At 40.7% G+C, this 23,289-nt stretch overlaps 2 protein-coding genes across 3 annotated transcripts in view; both read right to left on the reverse strand.

Moving 5' to 3' along the window:
- commd10 (COMM domain containing 10) overlaps positions 1-156 on the reverse strand; it is a 78,599-nt gene extending 78,443 nt beyond the window's left edge. Inside the window, exon 1 of the mRNA XM_072432633.1 lies at positions 40-156. Coding sequence (XP_072288734.1) covers positions 40-68 — 29 coding nt within the window. The 5' untranslated portion in view covers positions 69-156. The remainder of the gene's footprint in view (positions 1-39) is intronic.
- An 831-nt stretch (positions 157-987) lies between these two features.
- ap3s1 (adaptor related protein complex 3 subunit sigma 1) lies at positions 988-17,183 on the reverse strand. 2 transcript variants are annotated; one of them, XM_072432740.1, is made up of 7 exons: positions 16,863-17,183; positions 13,828-13,919; positions 5,330-5,441; positions 4,642-4,713; positions 3,683-3,790; positions 2,675-2,716; positions 988-1,152 (listed from the first exon to the last, which is right to left on the reverse strand). In XM_072432740.1, the coding sequence occupies exons 1-6, from the start codon at positions 16,929-16,931 to the stop codon at positions 2,681-2,683; spliced, it is 489 nt and encodes a 162-aa protein (XP_072288841.1). In that variant the 5' UTR covers positions 16,932-17,183; the 3' UTR covers positions 988-1,152; positions 2,675-2,680. The 2 variants fall into 2 exon arrangements, with proteins under 2 accessions (XP_072288841.1, XP_072288840.1); XM_072432739.1 differs by lacking the exon at positions 2,675-2,716 and having other exon boundaries at positions 16,863-17,178.
- Positions 17,184-23,289: the final 6,106 nt, after the last annotated feature.

A 23,289-nucleotide genomic window follows, 5' to 3' on the forward strand; every position in this document is an offset into this window, starting at 1 on the left:
AAATATGATGTCACTCTCGATGAATAAAACAGCACAAACCTCGGAGTTTCTTTGATGAATGACGCCATATTCGTGCACAGAGAGAAGCTTGTTTTATTTGTCAACAGGAAGATTTCAGCATCTTTGCAGTGCCAGTGCGAGTTTACTTCCGGGTAGTCACGTGATCCGGATCATGAGACCTGCGCGCTGCCATCATGACTGCCACGTGATCAACATCAACAGGCTCTAAAATGTCGAAGTCATGGCTCTATTATAATATCGGTCCAAGTACATATATACATATACAGAATATTTGGATGAAAATGTGTGCAAAAGAATATATTTCCTTTGTAGGCAACTATACCATTAATCAGTCGAGTGTTAAATTAATTCCACTTTATTTTTGACGTAAAATCAAACAAACTCATGCTCAACATCCAAAGTAAGATAAAAAAAAAAATCCTCATTGATACAATTAAAGATTTAAAAATATTTTGTGAACAGTAACAAAAGTAAATAACTATACTTTTACATCCATCACATAAGACTTCAAGTCAATAAAAATGTATTGTCTTGTAATATATACTTCATGATACAATAAGACTTGGATTGAATCAATCAAGCAGTCTTCTTCTATAATAGATATAATGTCTTCATTCCATTGATTGATTATTTGGTCAGAAAAAGCAAACCAATATAAAACTGCCCCCCAATGTTTCACCACCAGTAAGTTAGTTCAATGTATACAACACAAACAAAACAATTCAGGCCACAAACTGTCACAGACCTGTAGCAGGCGCAGCTCAACATTAAGGACCGACCTCCAGAGAGGCAGCAGGAATGTACCACTGAGAAATAAATACTAAACTTTTGTTGAAACAAACAAAAATATGCAAAACAAAAAAACACCAGCAAAGGAGTTTCAAATCACTCAATACCTTCAACAAGCGCACGGTTATAAAGTAAGTTATTTGAGGTTTCGGTAAACAGATTGCATCTTGGAGAACACTGGCGGGCGTCTGCAGGCTGTAGGCCGAGACGCCGCTATTTGAAGGAGGGCAAGTTTGGCACTTTTATACTGATGTCGCCTATGTTGATGTTACGGGGCATTTCTGGGAGGTTCATGTTCTTTACAGCAGATACGGCACGAGCGGGAGCCCCTGCAATACCGGCCTGAACACAGAGAGGAGGGAAAGGTTATACATTTCAAAACAAGGGATTATGTACAGGATAGAACGGTGAACAAGACATGTAACAGCACAGCAGGGATGTCACGATATCAACATATGACGATTAGTGTGAGAAGCCAAATCCTTCATTTTCTTTGCTTAAATATATTACCATTCTTCAGATCAGCGTTATGAAAACAAATCCTGAATGAAAAAGAAGCTTAATATGACAAACAGTCAGAAGTGTTTCCTGTTTTGGAGTCTACATTTAATTTCCTTGTTATTATTTTCTAGTTAGCTTTTCCGTTTCTATTGCAATCTGAATAAACACGATTATCGAGATCATCTTGACATCCCTTCAGCGCAGTGCTAAAACAGAACAGACAAAATGCAAATGCACTGACAGCTACTTAAATACAGACAATATATGCAACAAAAGGTACATTCAAATGCCTTTAGAGCCTCATATGCACATGCACAATTGTTTCTTATGACTTACATCACAACCAGAGCCAATTATGAATCAAATGTGAGAAATGTACTTGACTCGACCGCTCACCAATTTCAGTATTTGGTATTTGGTTACATTTATCAAATCAGTATAGGCAGGAATGCTTGAAAAGTGGACCCGCCGGACTGTTGAGGGCCGAGGGTAAGAAAAAATAATTTTAAAAAGCAAGGAGAGATTTGGATAAAGCAGAAATGGTTTGGGAATATGAAGACAATAAAACACTATCAGGGGAGATTCTGAGTGACGGGAAATATAGATAACATTTGGCTATTATACTGTACCTGATTGGGGACACTGGCATGACAACACCAAGACAAGGGCTATAAAATAACGGTCACTAATAAACTAAAACCACTAAATAAAAACAAGAACAAAAGATAACATTGAGACTATACATTTAGTGTGCTAACTCTAATGTTGCCAGTGCTACTGATGAAAGGAGGGGTTTAAGTCTCTATACTGTATTGAACTAAAAACAAGGGGAGCTTAAGTCACTCACACAGTGAACCTCATAGTTAGAGAAACAGATACATAAATATTTAGTTCATCTCAGCAGATGCAGTTTTTAACTTTACTGTGGTTAGAGATCTCCCCAAGGAATCTTCAGTGAACAAACCCAAAAAATACCCTTTAATGTTTATTTCTGCGGAGGAGAAACTGAGTTTTTCACCAGAAGTCCATATCTGACCCAGTGGCGCAGTGTCTAGGTTTGGAATGTAACGTCTTCACTTATTGAATGGAACACTTGTTCATAAGCTATTCCTCTTGCTCTTGTCAAGACTTCAGAAACGCAAAAGACTGAAGCAAACGGGCCAGATATTCAAAATGTAGGCCAGTGAATATTGAATCAACAAAATCAATATTCCCCTTTGAAGATAAAGGTCATTTTTGGGTTTGCTGTGAAAAATTCCAGCTGCATGTGTTAGTAATATCAGTTTATTAAAAGGCCACGTGGAGAGACTGAGGGGAATAGACTTGAGCTCGGGTTACAGTACAGTACTAAATTTAGCAGTACCTGTGTCTACCTGTCCTGTCTGGTAGACTGAAAGATAAACGTCTGTAAAGAGAAAGAAGAATGAAAAGAACTAGACAGAGTCAGAAAAAGAGGAATGTTAAAGCAGATTAAAGTAATTACAGTTCATCTCCACAAAAATGACCTATCATAGACCGCACTTTGGGGGGGGGAAAGTATTGTAGCAACTAGTCAGATGAAAAAAGGATAAAAATGTTTAAACAAATAAATGTTCAGATTTTACAAAAATGAACTCTCCGTTCTAAAGTTCACTGAGAACTCGCGGTCTAAGATACGTCTGACGGAAGAGACAAAGCAGCCCTAATCTGTTAAACAACAATCACAGTTTACTACGACTACAGCCACAAATTACCTTCAATAAAAAAACAAGTTAAGCAGCTAACAGCTAAAAAAGGATGCACAAGCCTGTTTCTGAGAGTCAACATTAGTGCTGTCCAGCTTTAGGGAAGACTCAGATCGACAGAGTGGAAATTCATCATCGTGATTTCATGAAATTGTCTCTGGCTGTCTGTCAAAAAGTTTTATGTTTGGTATAAATAACGGTCTGCTAGCAGAAGCTGCATGGAAAGCAAAGCAATGTCCTTGCAAAGAGACACATCTAGGCAAGGACACAGATGTTAGGAGCACATTATAAAGACATTTGCACACTTAAGGCAGGTAAAACTATTGATAATCCACATTAGCCCTACAGTACACTGATAAAACATCGCCTGCTGTGACTATGTTGAGTGATTCTTGAAATGTGTCTGACAATGGAACAGTTCAGTGTCAGCAGTAATGACAAATGATGAGGCTGTGTTTCAGAGATTTGTGTCAAGAGCAGTGCAGCAGAAAGGTTGAGGAGCACAAACACTATTCTTTGAAGCATCCACAAAGTCACTGGAGAAGCATGCAGGGTGCAGCATTCACACATGCCTGCATACGGTGTATAAAACCCAGAGAATAGATAGAATGTGCAGTCATACAGTGGCCAGGAGGGCTCATACTCACCTCAGACTTCTCCATCTTGTTCTGAGCATCCACCTGTGTGATGATCTCATTCATATTGGTCTCTAGGACCATACCCCCCATCACCATCTCAGCCAGAATGTTATGAACCTGCCAACAAACATGAGGTCATCTTACATTGTCCGTAAATGCGTATCTTCTTTCCGTAAGGTAAAATCCAAAGATGTTTTGTTAAAGGTGGTATGGACGATCTTTTTCAGCAAATTTTTATCATATTTCCTCGTGGCGTGGATAAATCATTTGTCCTGCCACGTATCAATCATAAAACGCATCTACCGCTCACCTGCAGCCGCGTGTGGCTCGTCCCCACGTTTCCGCGTGCCTAAGCGCATGGATCTATCATAATATAGTTCCCTCAGTGTACGGGGCAAAATGATGACGGAGAAAGACAGTTCGAGCTGACTCAGGAGTGGACAGAAATCTACGGGAGACGAGCGATGCGCTCCGTTGCGCTAATAAACAAACGCACGTGTGTGTTGTATCAGGCCGCACGGGCGAGTGCGCATGCGCACTTCCGCCTGCGTTCTCAAATCGCCGAAAAATCGTCCATACCGCCTTTAATAATGATAATAATGATGCGTTTGATTTGTGCTTTCTGGGAATTATTCGTTCACTCTTCACCGGACGACCACCAGTAACTCGACCACCAGATTCTTACAAAGTCGGTGAGGTGTCTTGCCCAATGACAAAATGGCAATGTTGGTGGGGAAAATGCTTCAACTACTTAGTCATTTTGTTGTATACATTTATCAATGTTTAACCTTTATTTACCATAACCAGGTGAGAACCCATTGAGCTCGAGACATCTGTTTCAAGGGTTATTTGTTATGCATATCTAAACCATAAACATAGTGTATTTCACAACTGTTTACATAAAATAAGATCAGGTGGGCAAACAAGGAGGTTAATATTTGTTGGTGATAAAAAGCAAGCAACTTTACCTTATCTACATGGAAGATTAAGTCAAGCTCACAAACATTCTCAAAGCACTTGTCCAAAGTCTCCACAAAGACCTAGGCACAAAAACAAACACAAAATCAAGGCCAAAATCAACTAGTTTCTCTTGCATTGTTAAAAAAGACATACCGGTATTACGCATGCGTGCTGTATAGTTATAATAATATGTGACACACACACACACACACACAACTAATCTAAAAACATTTAATAACAGAAGCAGGTCCATTGTCTTCAATTTGGACAATGGAAAATATTAAAAGAAAAAATTAAAAGCATCGCTGCTTTTGAAAAATATTTACAATCAAGAATGAAGTAAGAACAGAACTGTAAAGAAGGTGAAAACGGAAATTTTAATGGGGTCTGTAAGGATTCCTCAAATCAGGTTTTTTTCCATAGCCAATACCAATTTCCATATTTGAAAAACCAGAGCAGCCTCTATTTTTTATGTTGACATATAGAATGCATTTTTGACATGAAGACATGTTTGAAATGACTAAAACCTCCAGTACTGTTTCTACTCCTACATAACAGGCGTACGATAGGGACATTTCTCCGTCTTATGCTGGAGATGCCGCTCTCGCCCTTAATAAATCAGTCGATCTCTAGTTAAAAATGATTTAAATGTTGATGCATAATATGTGTTCTTCTAACATTTTGAGTGGCTATTACCTGGATTAAGTCTAAGATTCCTAGTTCACTCTCGGATGAGTCCACACAGAAGACAAAGTACAGAGTGGCGTAGTGCCTGTAGATGAGCTTGTAGTCTGATCCTCCAATCAACCTAAAAGACACACACAAAATATAAGGATCACTTACATTTACTCCTCCTCACATTTACTCGAACATTTGATTTATAGACCGTGACAGAGTTCTGTTAAAAGGTTATTAAGGCCGCGGGGTGTTTTTGAGTGTGCTTCAGAACTGCCCTTTAATGGCCCGACTGCACACGCGCCACTATAAATGTTATGACTCACGTTGCACAAAACAAGGGGAAAACATAGTAAATGATAAAAATTGAGATAAACTCTGCCCTACTCGTCCAATCTGCAATGGCTTTTACGAAATTAAACACAAGACATTACTAATTAGTTATAATAAAAGGTTTCTTCTTCTGCAGGTTAACAGATCATATGTTTTAATTTGAAATATCACCCAATTACTTATGATGAGGATGTTTCACCACAATTTTTATGTAGATGCTATGTACGGTATTCTAATTAAATGTAGGTCGTTTGTGCTAAGTAAAGAGATGTCCGGATGTAAAACGACACCGGATCCTCGTTCATGAATGATAAATGAACGGAGCAGAAACACTGTTACAATTACCTGTAAAACACACAAAGAGACGCCTGTGTCAACCTCATTTTTGTAACAAGGACGCTCAATCAAGGATAAAATCATGATCAGCACAATTATTTGAGTCATATTTGAGAATCACTTTATTTACGTCATGTCAAGAGAGTTAACCTGAAGCAAATGCACTTCATATTCATACTAACATAGATGCACAATGTCACTTTTCTGATAAAGGGTCTGCCACCTGCTCGTCTCCAAAAAAGATCTTTGTGCTTTGACTGGAATTTTGAAATATGGAATTAAACTTGTTCATTGCTACAGAAACAAGCAGGTGGCTTCAGCAGTTCAGAACTGTGGAGAGGCGCTCGCTGAAAGAATACATGTTTTCGAGGTAGTTTTGTGCAGTTTTAGTTTAATCCCTGTGGAACAATCCAGGCAAAGAAACAACAACTCCATAGAAACAAGCAGGTGCACCCTTTTTTTAAACACTGCAGATTAGAAACAGTAAATGGAGGAAAACAAGACCACATCATTCAGAACTGCATATTAAATGTATTCAGGATTACCTTACGCTTGTGATCTTTTGGAGCAATAATAAATATAAATATAGCCGCAAGCGGCAATGATCGGCCCTCGCCACGCCGCCGCCACGCCGCAAGAGGAGGGGGCGCTAACGCGCCCCAATTGTCCTTTTAGTACGCCTACTGCTGAATCTGTGACGCTGTCACATCTTCTCCCCTTTGTTTTACCATCAAAAAGCTATTTTATTTTGAATTCTTGGCAAAATGTGCGGCTTTGCCGCACAGACACCGTGACTCTTTGAATAAAAATGTGGATAACTTTTGATGGTCCACCCCTGAAGATGAGTCTCACCAAATTTCAGGTCAATAGGGCTAACGCCCTGGGAGGAGTTCGTGAAAGTCTAAAGTGTAAACATGTTCTGGCGATTTCCCCATTGGAATAACATGGAAGGTTTCGGTCATCGTTACGGCAAAGCCATAACAATTATGACATGGGTCTCATTGACTTTTTTGATGGGGATGCCAAAATTGAGTTTTGTGTCAAATTTCGGAAAACTAAACATTTAACCTCCATATAAAATCTGTAGGGGGCGCTGTGGCTCCAAATTAATTTATTTCACTTCAAGTAGGTTTAGGGCAAAGAGTTTAACAACTGATTCTAATTTGACGCAATTCGGACTTTATCTGCGCAAACGGCAGAAATGTTAAATTTGGGAGATTTCTGAAATTCTTGCTACAGTTTGCGGCTTCGCCGCACAGAGACCGTGAGAGGTATCAATGTAATTTGGATAACTTTTGATGTCCCACTCCTCAGTAGCATTTTCACAAAATTTCAGCTTTTTAGGGCCACCGCCCTGGGAGGAGTTCGTAAAAGTATGACGTTTGGAAAAACTCCGAAGTCATGTTTAGCCATTTTTGAAGCAATATGGCCGACATTTGGTTGGGCGGACGGCGTTGCCGTAATAATATTTTTTACTTCTCTTGTCACCATCTACCTCTGCGCCAAATTTCATGATTCTACGATCAGATTTTTTTTGGGTCATTTCCCATCTCTCAATGCATTTTTGGTACATTTGGTGGCGCTGACGCGCCAATTTTTTAATTTTAGAAAAAGGAAATAGCCAGAATGTAGAGAGGCACGATTTTTAGAGGTGTGCAAATTTTTGTGACTTTTCGTCAATGTTCACTGGGTGAAAAATAGGGGGGTTGGTCCCGAGAAGAAGAAGAAAGAAAGAAAGAATTAAAGCCGCAAGCGGCATCCAAGACTCTGCGCTTTCGACTTGATAAAGATGGCGCCCTTATTGTGTGTTGAATAAAAAAAGAACTTGACAGACGGCGACACATTGGACATGGCCAATCCAGTGCAAATCAACACAAGTGTCAGTCAAATTTGCTGCTCCGCCGCACAGAGACCGTAGCACTTGGAATATAAATATGGATAAGTTTTGATGCTCCGCTTGTGTAGATGATATTTCCCAAAGTAAAGCTTGATCGAGCTATTGCCCATGGAGGAGTTTGTTAAAGTGTGAAGCGTAAATGTGAACATTTCAAAGATTTGGCGTTTTCCCATTTGTGACAGTATATTTGCAGCTCCACGGCACAGAGACCGTACCACTTAATATCAAAATATGACTAATTTTTTATGCCCCGTTTGTGTAGATGATTTCCCCCAAATATGAGCTTGATCGGGCTTTCGCACTAGGAGAAGTTTGTTAAAGTGTGAAGCATAAAAATGTGGTCATTTTAGAGATTTCGCTGTTTTCCCATTTCTGACATATATTTGCGGGTCCGCCACACAGAGACCGTAGCACTTAGAATCAAAATATGGATACGTTTTGATGCCTCGCTTGTGTAGATGATTTTCCCCAAATATGAGTTTGATCAGACAATCACCCTAGGAGGAGTTCGTTAAAGTGTGAAGCGTAAAAATGTGGTGATTTGAGCAATTTCGCGATTTTCCCATAAGGATATCATGGGATGTTTCTGTCATCGTTACGGTTACGCCGTACAAAATATGACTTTGGCTCTCATACTTTTATGATCAGGATGGCAAATTAGAATTTTGTGCAAAATATAATGTCATTTGGAAAAACTCTATTGTTTATAGGCCACTCTGAAGGCCAAATAGTCAGAATTCAGGGAAAAGTTTGCGGCTCCGTCGCACAGAGACCGTAAAAGTTATCCTTAAAATTTGGATAACTTTAGATGCCCCACTTGTCTAGGGGACGTACACCGATTTTGAGGTCGGTGGGCAAAACGCACTAGGAGGAGTTCGTTAAAGTGTGAAACAGAAAAATGTGGATATTCGAGAGATTTAGCAATTTTCCCATAGGGATAACATGGGAGGTTTCCGTCATGGCTACGGCTACGCCGTAAAAATTAAGGCATAAGTTTGATTGGCCTTTTGCTCGGGACCCCAAAATAGAATTTTGGGCAAAGTTTAGAACATTTGTGTAAAACCAGTTTTTGTCCATCAATGTTCACTCAAAGGCAACTCTGTAGGGGGCGCTATCGCGCCCATTTCAATTTTGTCATGCTAAACTGGTCCAAACTTGAAAGTTTAACAACTGATTCAAATTTGGTCCTAATCGGACTGGTTTTGATCAAATGGGAGCAATTTTTAGATCTGCAATATTCCAAAATAAGTTGTCCAACTTTGCGGCTGCGCCGCACACAGACCGGTAAAGGTATCTCAAAAAATTGACGTACGCCGATTTTGAAGTCGGTGGGCAAAACGCCCTAGGAGGAGTTCGTCAAAGTTTGACGTGAACAAAATGGCTAACACAGCGTGTTTTCATTTTCAAAGGAAGATGGCGGCCATAGGGTAAGTCTGGGGGCGTGGCCACAATATTTTTTTTTTTTTGTCCTCACGAGAGGAATGCGTGTCCCGAATTTCGTAGCTTTACGCCAAAGTTGACCTCGGGGCGTCTCCCATAGGCGCAATGTATTTTGACTTTTGTCGGTGGCGCTGTCGCGCCATTTTTTAACGAAAAAAAAAATGGCCCAGAAAAAACTACATTTTTCGCCGATTCTGAATTTTGGGCAAAGTTTGGTGAGTTTTTGAGCATGTTCAGGGGGTCAAATTGGAGCTCAAAAAGCAGAAGAACAAGAAAAATAATAAAAAATATAGCCGCAAGCGGCAATGATCGGCCCTCGCCACGCCGCCGCCACACCGCCGCCACGCCGCAAGAGGAGGGGGCGCTAACGTGCCCCAATTGTCCTTTTATTACGCCTACTGCTGAATCTGTGACGCTGTCACATCTTCTCCCCTTTGTTTTACCATCAAAAAGCTATTTTATTTTGAATTCTTGGCAAAATGTGCGGCTTCGCCGCACAGACACCGTGACTCTTTGAATGAAAATGTGGATAACTTTTGATGGTCCTGAAGATGAGTTTCACCAAATTTCAGGTTAATATGTCTAACGCCCTGGGAGGAGTTTGTGAAAGTCTAAAGTGTAAACATGTTCTGGCGATTTCCCCATTGGAATAACATGGAAGGTTTCGATCATCGTTACGGCAACGCCATAACAATTATGACATGGGTCTCATTGACTTTTTTGATGGGGATGCCAAAATTGAGTTGTGTGTCAAATTTCATATAATTTCGCAAAACTAAACATTTAACCTCCATATAAAAGCTGTAGGGGGCGCTGTGGCGCCAAATGAATTTATTTCACTTCAAGTAGGTTTAGGGCAAAGAGTTTAACAACTGATTCTAATTTGACGCAATTCGGACTTTATCTGCGCAAACGGCAGAAATTTTAAATATGGGAGATTTCTGAAATTCTAGCTACAGTTTGCGGCTTCGCCGCACCGAGACCGTGAGAGGTATCAATGTAATTTGGATAACTTTTGATGTCCCACTTGGGGGTTGGTCCCGAGAAGAAGAAGAAGAAGAAAGAAAGAAAGAAAGAATAATATTCCGATGCGAAAACAATGTTTCCCATTTTTCAAATATCATAAACTATACATTTTCGGAAAGCGCTCGCGCTTTCCTACCTCATGGTGTGGGTCCCTGGTCACTGACGGGTACTTTCGATAATTTTGAGTGGGCTCCGCCCACTTTGTGTTTTTGGCCCTCTATACAGTAATAATGTTCAATTTTTGCATTACATGCTTATATGCACGGAACATGCAAGAGATGGGGAACGTATTCGTGAGCTACTTAGCGCAAATGAGTGCTTTATATGGGGATGACGACCGCTTCGCGGTCGTCATCCCAATGTAAAGTGCTCGTTTAGTGCGACCTTTTGCACGGGCTTCGCCCGTTTACAACGGTAATGTTCCATTTTCCTACAACTAATTAGTATGCACGGGGCGTGCATGAGTGGAGGAGTGCGTTAGTGAGTGTTTGGAAGTGGGCGAGCGCTTCGCGCTCGATTTCGTGCGCACTACGTGCGCACTTTCGCAGCCGTGCTTCGCACGGCCTTACGAGATTAATAGGCCTCTCGCCAGCTTGTGGCGCTCGGGCCTAAATATAGCCGCAAGCGGCAATGATCGGCCCTCGCCACGCCGCCGCCACGCCGCAAGAGGAGGGGGCGCTAACGCGCCCCAATTGTCCTTTTATTACATCTACTGCTGAATCTGTGACGCTGTCACATTTTCTCCCCTTTGTTTTACCATCAAAAAGCAATTTTATTTTGAATTCTTGGCAAAATGTGCGGCTTTGCCGCACAGACACCGTGACTCTTAGAATAAAAATGTGGATAACTTTTGATGGTCCACCCCTGAAGATGAGTCTCACCAAATTTCAGGTTAATATGTCTAACGCCCTAAGAGGAGTTCGTGAAAGTCTAAAGTGTAAACATGTTCTGGCATCCGGTCATCGTTACGGCAAAACCATAACAATTATGACATGGGTCTCATTGACTTTTTTGATGGGGATGCCAAAATTGAGTTGTGTGTCAAATTTCATATAATTTCGCAAAACTAAATATTTAACCTCCATATAAAATCTGTAGGGGGCGCTGTGGCTCCAAATTAATTTATTTCACTTCAAGTAGGTTTAGGGCAAAGAGTTTAACAACTGATTCTAATTTGACACAATTCGGACTTTATCTGCGCAAACGGCAGAAATGTTAAATTTGGGAGATTTCTGAAATTCTTGCCACAGTTTGCGGCTTCGCCGGAGACCGTGACAGGTATCAATGTAATTTGGATAACTTTTGATGTCCCACTCCTCAGTAGCATTTTCACCAAATTTCAGCTTTTTAGGGCCAACGCCCTGGGAGGAGTTCGTAAAAGTACGACGTTTGGAAAAACTCCGAAGTCATGTTTAGCCATTTTTGAAGCAATATGGCCGACATTTGGTTGGGCGGACGGCGTTGCCGTAATAATATTTTTTACTTCTCTTGTCACCATCTACGTCTGCGCCAAATTTCATGATTCTACGATCAGATTTTTTTTGGGTCATTTCCCATCTCTCAATGCATTTTTGGTACATTTGGGGGCGCTGACGCGCCAATTTTTTTAATTTTAGAAAAAGGAAATAGCCAGAATGTAGAGAGGCACGATTTTTATAGGTGTGCTAATTTTTGTGACTTTTCGTCAATGTTCACTGGGTGAAAAATAGGGGGGTTGGTCCCGAGAAGAAGAAGAAGAAAGAAAGAATAATATTCCGATGCGAAAACAATGTTTCCCATTTTTCAAATATCATAAACTATACATTCTACCTCATGGTGTGGGTCCCTGGTCACTGACGGGTACTTTCGTTAATTTTGAGTGGGCTCCGCCCACTTTGTGTTTTTGGCCCTCTATACAGTAATAATGTTCAATTTTTGCATTACATGCTTATATGCACGGAACATGCAAGAGATGGGGAACGTATTCGTGAGCTACTTAGCGCAAATGAGTGCTTTATATGGGGATGACGACCGCTTCGCGGTCGTCATCTCAATGTAAAGTGCTCGTTTAGTGCGTACTTTTGCACGGGCTTCGCCCGTTTACAACGGTAATGTTCCATTTTCCTACTACTAATTAGTATGCACGGGGCGTGCGTGAGTGAAGGAGTGCGTTAGTGAGTGTTTGGAAGTGGGCGAGCGCTTCGCGCTCGATTTCGTGCGCACTATGTGCGCACTTTCGCAGCCGTGCTTCGCACGGCCTTACGAGATTAATAGGCCTCTCGCCAGCTTGTGGCGCTCGGGCCTAATAAAAATAATAATATTTTTAGCAAAAACAATATAGCCGTTTCCACTATAACAACAAAATATACATCGTTTGAAAGCTCTAAGCCTTCCCGATGCCGTCATGGGGTGGAATCATCATTACGAGCGCTTACGCACTCGTCACTCCCTATTCCGTCGGGATGCCCCGCCCACTCCCCATAGACTTCCATTGATTTGAGCAGATACAAGCATGACCCATGCCTGCGGCATGGATTTTTGCGTACGGGACGATGCCAAGAGGGTTTTTGGAGGAATGCAGCGCTTCGCGCTGCTGTTGTCAACAATGAGTGAATGGGCTACGCCCATTCACTCATTGTTGACTATTTCTGTCATAGCAGGAGTAAGTATGCATGATCCATGCCTTCGGCATGGGCTAGTTCACTGTACTTGCCAGGGGCGACGGGGTACCAAACATGCGGGCTGCGCCCGCATGTTTGGTCAGACAGTTGCAACGCTGCCTTCGGCAGCGTTGCGGGAGCAATAGGCCCTCCGCCCTGCTGGGGCTCGGGCCTAATAATATTCCGATGCGAGAACAATGTTTCCCATTTTTCAAATATCATGAACTATACATTTTCGGAAAGCGCTCGCGCTTTCCTACCTCATGGTGTGGGTCCCTGGTCACTGACGGGTACTTTCGTTAATTTTGAGTGACTTTGTGGTTTTGGCCCGCTATACAGTAATAATGTTCAATTTTTGCATTACATGTTTATATGCACGGAACATGCAAGATATGGGGAACGTATTCGTGAGCTACTTAGCGCAAATGAGGTCGCGGTCGTCATCCCAATTTAAAATGCTCGTTTAGTGCGTACTTTTGCACGGGCTTCGCCCATTTACAACGGTAAAGTTCCATTTTCCTACTACTAATTAGTATGCACGGGGCGTGCGTGAGTGAAGGAGTGCGTTAGTGAGTGTTTGGAAGTGGGCGAGCGTATCGCGCTCGATTTTGTGCGCACTATGTGCGCACTTTCGCAGCCGTGCTTCGCACGGCCTTACGAGATTAATAGGCCTCTCGCCAGCTTGTGGCGCTCGGGCCTAATAATAATTGGACTAATTTCACGGCACGATCAAGCACTAAAGCAAAGACACCAGGAAGAGCAGTCACTGTCAAACGGCTACAGCAGGTGGGGTATAAATACAGACCAAACAAAGACATGTATTTCTAGTGTGAAGTGACTTTACTTACATTCCCCCTTCAAGGAAATTACAAACGTTCTCATCTCTTTTCGAGACCAAGTGAAAGGTTTCCCTGATGATCTGTTGTTCCGTGTCTTCTGACTGCAAGAGAAAGACAGTTCACATCAAACACACATTGTTGTAGTTGAGTTTTGCCTGGGCAAACACTGAGAGCGTGGACGTTTTGCTGATGATATGCTTATAATCCTTAACTTAAATATTGACATGGGCTCAAAGGCGACATAATGCATTTCTTAACGCGATCTCTGCTGAGTTCTATTTTCAGACAACTTAAAATAGTAACTAGAAGCAAAGACGATTCAGAAGAAGATTGTTTTTTGTAATTATTGTATAGTCCTATTTTAGTACAAATTTAGTCCTAAAGTAAAGATGGGCAATACGTATACTATGACTGCTGTATCTAAGATATGCAACATTTTTATATTGGGTATATTGTTAATAATAAATTGGGTAAATTGTTCATTATAAAAAGATGTTTCAAGGATTTTAAGTGATGCCACATTTTTAGGTGATTTTACAGACCATTATCTAATACTTAAAACCCCACTGATATAATTAAGGACACATTTTTGCACATTTTTGTTGAATTGCCAAAACATCTTATGTTTGTAATAATTAGAAACTACAAAAAAAAACATCCTTAGTTCGGGTACAGACGTGGTTTTGGACCTACTTGGAATAAAAGTATATAAGTACCAGCCATTACAACGAATGCTATTTTTTAAAACAGCTCTTTGAATGTAATTTTTCATCATACACAATGCAAATACATTCACAATACTATCAATAGTTCCACAATCTGCCCCACCTCCAGGTTGGGCTACTACAAACAGCGTTACTGTGGCGGTGAAGTCAAAATGTAACACAAGTGCGAGTAGAGTAGAGGAGCGGGTCGGCATGCTGCAGCTGGGAGGCTGAATCAGTCATGTGACCTGAACCATGGGACTAACACTATTGTTGTAGCTAAGAGCGTCTTTTGTGTTAACATGGGAAAGACTGAAATACGCGTGCTTACTGTTCAAAGGAAGCTGGGTATTACAACTCGGAATTAATTGCCACTTGTGTCCTTCTAGACTTGTAATTAAGGCAAAGGCGTTTGTTTCAGTGTATAAATAGAATAGTTGTATTAGCTTCTCCTTGGTGCCGTTTACAAGCCCCTGGACAGTTGCTGCTGAATGTGGCTCCCCTCTCCTTCTTATAGACGCAGCAGACAGGCTCAAACTAACAAGATAATGGTCTCTGCGATGCTTATCACACCTACACTATATCCAGCCGTAAACCACATTATATTCATCTAAATCTATTGTGAAAAATGACATGTCTTTCTTTTAAACATCACGTCAGGGCTTAAAATGAACACTATACATCACGAGGTTTAAATTGGCTATTAACACGGTCCCTCCCACTGGCCTTTTCTACGATCACTAACACGATGATTTCAGTTAGATTTGGTCCATGTTCAGAATCAATTAACATAACACTTCTGGCATCACGCTATGAAGTATTCATTACAGAGCATTTGGGTTGTTTTGTTGGTGGATTGTGATTTTAGATTCGATTGGTTTTGTTTATTTAGAGAAAAGCAGACAATGTTTTGCTGAACTAGAACAAGACATACTTTAATTCAGTTCCATTTCACACAAAAAACAGTCAAATCTATTCTTTTTACGTCTGACCCAAACAGGGTTTTATGCTGACAGAGGATGAGCTGTAGCCTAGAACACAAATTTGCTGCTAACTTTTGGAAAATAGTGGCCATTGAGGCATATAATAATACAAAGACTGTAAGGCGACACCTTTTCATGCAACAGATGGCTAAACCCCCTTGTGCATTATTTAATTTTCTAAATGATTTATTGTCCTCATTTCAAACGTGAAATTCAATCCGATTCCCTGCCTTAGAAAACAGTGCGGTGTTCCAACGTGCCCTCTTCTTTATTGTATTTAAGGAACTACATTATCGTTCAGAAAATAATGGATCAAACTAAATATTTCAGACCTCAATATCTATGGTGGGTAGGGTACCATTTCTTTGTAATGATGGGTAGATTTTTGCCATTATGATTGTTATAATGACGTATTATTATAGTGGCACACGAGATTTGATTTGTTACTTACATTACTTATTGCAGCTCACGCCTTGAACAATACTTTTACACATTGTTTTTACTGCTTATCCTGCTTTATCATCGTGTCGGTGGCATAAAATAGCTTCAATATGAATCGTTTATCGTGATATTTTCAATAAACCGTGCATCGAAATGGTGTGAACCCCCCAGGCATGCCCATATACTGTACCTGTATACTGTATACTAACCCTAACCCATATAGTGTGCACCCTCTTTGGGTGTTAGACTGAAGAAAGGCACCTGCGTCACCGGTCTATTGTCTCTCTAACGCGGGGGACAGCTGGACCTTCACAAACACATCCACTTAAGAATATGCCAACGCAGCTTTATCCCAATACAACAGATCCACGGCTCATCCCCCTGAAGGATGTTACATAAGCGCGTCCATTGCTACCTGGAGTGATGATTTCAGGACTTATTGGATATTATGTGGCCTCGTCTTTCAGTCACTCTGCAATGTGTAATGCGCAGGTAATTACATCACCCTGGGCAACGGCAAAAAGGCACGAGTCTCTCACAAGGGCGTTATTGAAGTCATGTGACACAAACAGTCCACTCTGCCGTGGATGGGGCACAGCTGGATTTACCGAGACAAAAAACGGTCGCTTCTCCGGTGAAAGCAGATCGCCTCGCCTCGGCTCGCACGCGTTTAATAATTCACGATTCAAAAGGCCCTCGTTGGCTTTTTCTGCGACATGTTATAGTTCCTGAAACAAAAGCTCCGCGCGCGTGAGGAGCAGGAGGAGTAGCACACATGTCCAGCTGCTGTCGCAAAATCTAATATTTCCTCTTTACGGGATAATAACACTGGGGCTAATTCCTTTTGTCACCGGCTGCACGACACGCTGCGATGTAAAGCTGTGATAACAAGAGAATGTCACACACACAAACTTACATAGTGCTCGTAGAATTTGGAGAGCCGTGGTTTCCCATGGTTGTTGAAAATAAGGATGGCTTTAATCATGATGCAGGCGGCGAGCAGGGGCCAGGGAGCAGAAAGAGACCAGTCTGTGGGAGACTGTAGTCTGCAAAGCCCCGTGAACCCAGCTCCTCCTGACCGGGATTCACTTCAGGTCCCGTAACAGATCTAAATCGAGGCTAATTCAGATGAACCTCAAGTCGCGCACACCGCTCGGCCATCGTCTCCACACGGAAATGGTCCACGTCAAACATCTCTCCCTCCCACGCGCCTCCTCCTGGAGCTACAGCAGCCGAGAGGGCTCAAACCACACGTGAGAAAGTCTAATCATAGCCCCCCTATCTGGCTGTACGTAACATATAGATTTAAATTTAACCCTCCAGGTCATATCGTTTTCACTCTCAAACATTCAACTATATTAATGTTGTAAATGATCATCTTAAAGTTAAATGGATTGAGCTGAATTTTAAATTGAGTTCAGAGGTTTTATGACTGTAGAATGCATATATATATATATATATATATATATATATATATATATATATATATATATATATATATATATATATATATATATATATATATATATATATATGTGTGTGTGTGTGTGTGTGCTGTCAGTGTCCTCCAGCCCCTACTTCTTCGTGTGTTCCCCTTATAAATTTGACGGTCGTGACTCCCTCTTCCCTTTTAATATCTCTGTCTCAAGAAGAGGTCAGTCATCCATCGTGTCATCCTTTATGTTTTATGTGTTGTATATTGATTTAATTGTTATATCCTTTTTTAGTTTGGGCTGGATTTGCCTCGTGGCACGTATTAACTCGTTTTGTGTTTTTCTGTTAACCAGTTGACAAGAATAAACGGAGGGTGCCTCCAAAGGATAAACCGTGTCTCGTGGCCATTGATAACACAACGCAAGAACAATCCGGTCACATAACATGCATATATATGCATTCTACAGTATATGTGTATATATATATATATATATATATATATATATATATATATATATATATATATACACACATACATACATACTTGCACCATAATCTAGAACTGTGTAGCCTGGATTAACTTTTTCTACAATTAAGGAATGCACTTTTTATTTCTAAAGAAGAATGACAATCTGGCTTTAAGATTATTTGTCTCAGTTTATCATCAATCCAGATGCCCAAGTATTTGTAGGTACTTACTCATTCATATTGCCATCGAGCGAATAGATACAGTTTTTGAGAGAACGGCATACGTTTCATGTGCAGTATGTTTGGCTGCAGTCGTATCTGTGGAAATAATCTGTCTTTGTTATGAGTTCACCTGTTACTTGACTGATTCATCGTCTTTGGCCCACAAAAACTTAGAGAAAGTGTTAGCAACCACCTCCAGTCTCTCTCTTTAAAACCCGTAACCAAGGTAAAACATTTAGGAGTAGTTATGGACATGAATTTCAACCGCTACATCAATTCAATAACATCAGTAGCTTTCTTCCATCTGAAAAAATATTGCCAAAATTAAAAATATAGTGTCCCAACCAGACTTATCCACGCATTTGTCTCCAGTAGACTAGACTACTGTAACGGCCTGCTCACTGGCCTCTCCAAACGAGCTGTAAAACAGCTGCAGTACATCCAGAACGCTGCTGCTCGGGTCCTGACTAGAACCAGGAAGTATGATCACATTAGTCCTGTTCTCAGGTCTCTGCACTGGCTCCTGTGGCTCAGAGAAGAGACTTTAAAACAGCTCTGCTTGTGTACAAGTCTCTCCATGGCCTAACACCAAAATACATCTCAGACTTGTGTGTGCCATATGAACCATCTCGAACTCTAAGGACCTCAGGGACCGGCCTCCTGCTGGTGCCCAGAGCCAAGACCAGACACGGAGAATCTGCGTTCCAGTGCTATGAGGTCTGGAATAGCCTTCCCGAAGTTGTGAGACAGGCCCCCACTGACTGACATAATTTTACCTGTTTTTTAATATTTTAAAATACTACATTATTTTTATTCTTTATTTTACTCTGACGTACATTGTTTTAATTTTTTATAATTTGCATTGTGTTTTTATTTGTTTGTTTTTTAATTGTGTTTTAAACACTGTAAAGCACTTTGAATTGCAGTTTGTATGAATTGTGCTTTATAAATAAATTTGATTTGATTTGATTCACTGACTTTGGAGAGAGGTAAGGCAGGGTTGTGCTTGGTCCCTCCTTCTGTTCTATTCTTTATGGTGTCTCAATTGATGAAACAGCACAAGAAAATGCCTGCTATATATAACCAAACCAGAAATGTCCATACCTAACGTGATGCATTTCCTGCATAATATTGGTCCAATGTCTGGATACAAATTGAATGCACAAAAAACTGAAATTCTCTCTTATTGGCGACCCCATCTGACCTTTAGAAAGACCTTCCCATTCAAATGGCAAGCGGAATCCCTTAAATATTTTGGTGTAGTTCTCCACAATCTTAGAGGAAAAACTTTATCTATACTCTTTTCTCCACTATAAAGAAATATCTTGAAAAGTTGACTTTTATCCCATACTTCAGTCTAAGTCAAAGGATAGAAACTATAAAAATGATTGTTTTACCCATATTTCTCTATTTATTCCAGACTCTCCCGATTTCCATCCCCAGCGGGCTGTTTGATGAGTGGAGTAAAACAATCTCAAGTTTTTCTGTACTGGTATGATCCAGAATACGAAGCTCAATGGAAAAATATTGAGAGTAGTGTACAGGCCCTACTAGCAAATGACAAAATGTAGTTGACAATGTTAATCGTTGACTGAGGTTCAGGAGCTGGACCACGCCTCCACTCTTTAACCACACCTCTAATTACCCAGAAGCCCTATTTATACAGGCCTTTCCCAGCATCTCTTGTAGTCTCTGCTCTCTCGACCCGACCCTCCCACCCCATGTCTCTATCATCTTCACCTTCTATGGAGGGGGGGTTCTGAATCGGCTGGGCTGATTACCCGAGACCGAGCCCCCTCTACCCAGCCAACTATCATCGATCCATCACCATCATCATCATCATCGATCCATCATCGATCTATCATCACTATTATCAATAAACATTCTTTCATATTCCATTGTTGTGGCGTGGTCCTTGTTAGTGAACGGAGTCATTTGGAGAAAGTTAAGAATCCCTGGGTAAAATCTGTGCTTACAACATGGAAAGAGATAATCAAAACATACAAATAGACATGACCTGAGATGCAAGGTCTGGATTACAAAAGGTTTTTCACCAGATTGTGTTGAAATATTCCTTTGACTTGGAGAAACAGGACGTTTATATGTATTTAAAATAAGGAGTTCTTATAACCAAGACATTAAACAAAGTAATGACCATTATAACCCTCTGACTGAATTTTTTTGTCAAGGTTTATAATCAGAGTGTTCAAGGGGAATAACAGCTAAAATATAGCCGCAAGCGGCAATGATCGGCCCTCGCCACGCCGCAAGAGGAGGGGCGCTAACGCGCCCCAATTGTCCTTTTAGTACGTCTACTGCTAAATCTGTGACGCTGTCACATCTTCTGCCCTTTGTTTTACCATTCAAAAAACAATTTTATTTTGAATTCTTGGCAAAATGTGCGGCTTTGCCGCACAGACACCGTGACTCTTTGAATAAAAATGTGGATAACTTTTGATGGTCCACCCCTGAAGATGAGTCTCACCAAATTTCAGGTTAATAGGGCTGACGCCCTGGGAGGAGTTCGTGAAAGTCTAAAGTGTAAACATGTTCTGGCGATTTCCCCTTTGGAATAACATGGGAGGTTTTGGTCATCGCTACGGCAAAGCCGTAACAATTATGACATGGGTCTCATTGACTTTTTTGATGGGGATGCCAAAATTGAGTTGTGTGTCAAATTTCATATAATTTCGCAAAACTAAACATTTAACCTCCATATAAAATCTGTAGGGGGCGCTGTGGCGCCAAATTAATTTATTTCACTTCAAGTAGGTTTAGGGCAAAGAGTTTAACAACTGATTCTAATTTGACGCAATTCGGACTTTAACGGCGCAAACGGCAGAAATGTTAAATTTGGGAGATTTCTGAAATTCTAGCTACAGTTTGCGGCTTTGCCGCTCAGAGACCGTGACAGGTATCAATGTAATTTGAATAACTTTTGATGTCCCACTCCTCAGTAACATTTTCACCAAATTTCAGCTTTTTAGGGCCAATACCCTGGGAGGAGTTCGTAAAAGTACGACGTTTGGAAAAACTCCCGAGTCATGCTTGGCCGACATTTGGTTGGGCGGACGGCGTTGCCGTAATAATATTTTTTACTTTCTACTCTTGTCACCATCTACCTCTGCGCCAAATTTCATGATTCTACGATTAGATTTTTTTTGGGTCATTTCCTATCTCTCAATGCATTTTTGGTACATTTGGGGGCGCTGACGCGCCAATTTTTTTTATTTTAGAAAATGGAAATAGCCAGAATGTAGAGAGGCACGATTTTTAGAGGTGTGCAAATTTTTGTGACTTTTCGTCAATGTTCACTGGGTGAAAAATAGGGGGGTTAGTCCCGAGAAGAAGAAAAAGAAAGAAGAAGAAGAATATTCCGATGCGAAAACAATGTTTCCCATTTTTCAAATATCATAAACTATACATTTTCGGAAAGCGCTTTCCTACCTCATGGTGTGGGTCCCTGGTCACTGACGGGTACTTTCGTTAATTTTGAGTGGGCTCCGCCCACTTTGTGTTTTTGGCCCTCTATACAGTAATAATGTTAAATTTTTGCATTACATGCTTATATGCATGGAACATGCAAGAGATGGGGAACGTATTCGTGAGCTACTTAGGGCAAATGAGTGCTTTATATGGGGATGACGACCGCGAATGTAAAGTGCTCGTTTAGTGCGCACTTTTGCACGGGCTTCGCCCGTTTACAACGGTAATGTTCCATTTTCCTACTACTAATTAATATGCACGGGGCGTGCATGAGTGGAGGAGTGCGTTAGTGAGTGTTTGGAAGTGGGCGAGCGCTTCGCGCTCGATTTCGTGCGCACTACGTGCGCACTTTCGCAGCCGTGCTTCGCACGGCCTTACGGGACTAATAGGCCTCTCGCCAGCTTGTGGCGCTCGGGCCTAATTATATCAATGCATTACTAATCTGGACAAATACTCTACTAAATATATAAAAAAACAAATGGGAAAGACAAATCATCAGATTATTCTCTTTTTTGTCCCGACTCTTGTGAGGGGCATGTTTATACATTATGTTTCTGTTTCTAAATTATCAGAAACATCAGTAACAACTGTGTTAGGTTCTGGAATACAAGTGGTAAAAACAATGTAACTGACCAATAACTGATACTTTTCAAAGTTATACTTGAATTGGATTTAATACATTTTGTGTTCCACACACACCCAATAGGACAGTGGTCACTAAAATCAATAAGAAAGGCACCACTACATTGGTGATTCTGAGGCTTGCTGCTTAAGGTAATGTTGCTTTAAGTGGTTCTTTATGGTCAGGTCGAGTGGGAGCAGTAACTGAGAGGTATAACTCTGTCAGAAGTTTTGGACAATCAAACAATATTTGTGTCACATAAAACAACTAACTCAGAATGATCAAAGTGGAGATGAAGGTAAAGAAGGCCTCTAGCTCACCGACAGGTGCAGCTGGAGGACGATAAAACCTACTCCTATTGTTTTCCCAAGTTGCATTCAACTTGTAAACTTTGGTATTTAAAGATACAGTAAAACAAGATTTTATAAACATTGCTACTCCACCTCCTTTGCAGGGTCTATCATAGCTAAATATATCAATAAATGTCCGTATGAATGATGAAAAACATATTAAAAAAAACTTGCCGCACCCAATGGGAATAAAAACACAACTAAATTGGTAAAAATATATACTACATCAACAATAAACCTTAACAAACCCAGTTTATTTTTCCATCTGTTGGATGTGTGTAATGTTTTGTCTGTGATGACACAGTTTTGAGTGTGTTCTTTTATTACCCCATGTGTTATTTGTGCTTGTAGCGCTAATAACTATTTAATCTTAGTAGGTTAGATAGCACAAACTTGAACGGCAACTGTGACATGCAGAATGTTTGGTTTGTCCTTATCCAACATGGAAATGTATTGCACTGAAGTTAGAACACTGACCCCATAAAATCTTCCAAAGCGCTCCTAAAACTCACTGCTCATGAGCCTAACTGCAGAGCTTTGTATCAGCTTGAATAAAAAAGTCGCATAAATCGCAAGGTGTTATTGTAAAAAAAAAAGTGTATAGATATTAATATCAAAACTGGATTGTATTATTTTACTTACAACTTGTTGTTGTTGTTGTTGTTGTTGTTGTTGTTGTTGTCACTTTTAATGGCGGCTGGCAGCCAACTGAAAAGGTGCCGCCACCTACTGTAGTTATACGTCTTTAAACTTTATTCTTT

This window comes from Eucyclogobius newberryi, unplaced genomic scaffold, assembly GCF_026437365.1.
Source record: "Eucyclogobius newberryi isolate DKJ021-1_F unplaced genomic scaffold, fEucNew1.0.hap1 SCAF_6, whole genome shotgun sequence".
NCBI classification, from domain to species: Eukaryota; Metazoa; Chordata; class Actinopteri; order Gobiiformes; family Gobiidae; genus Eucyclogobius; species Eucyclogobius newberryi.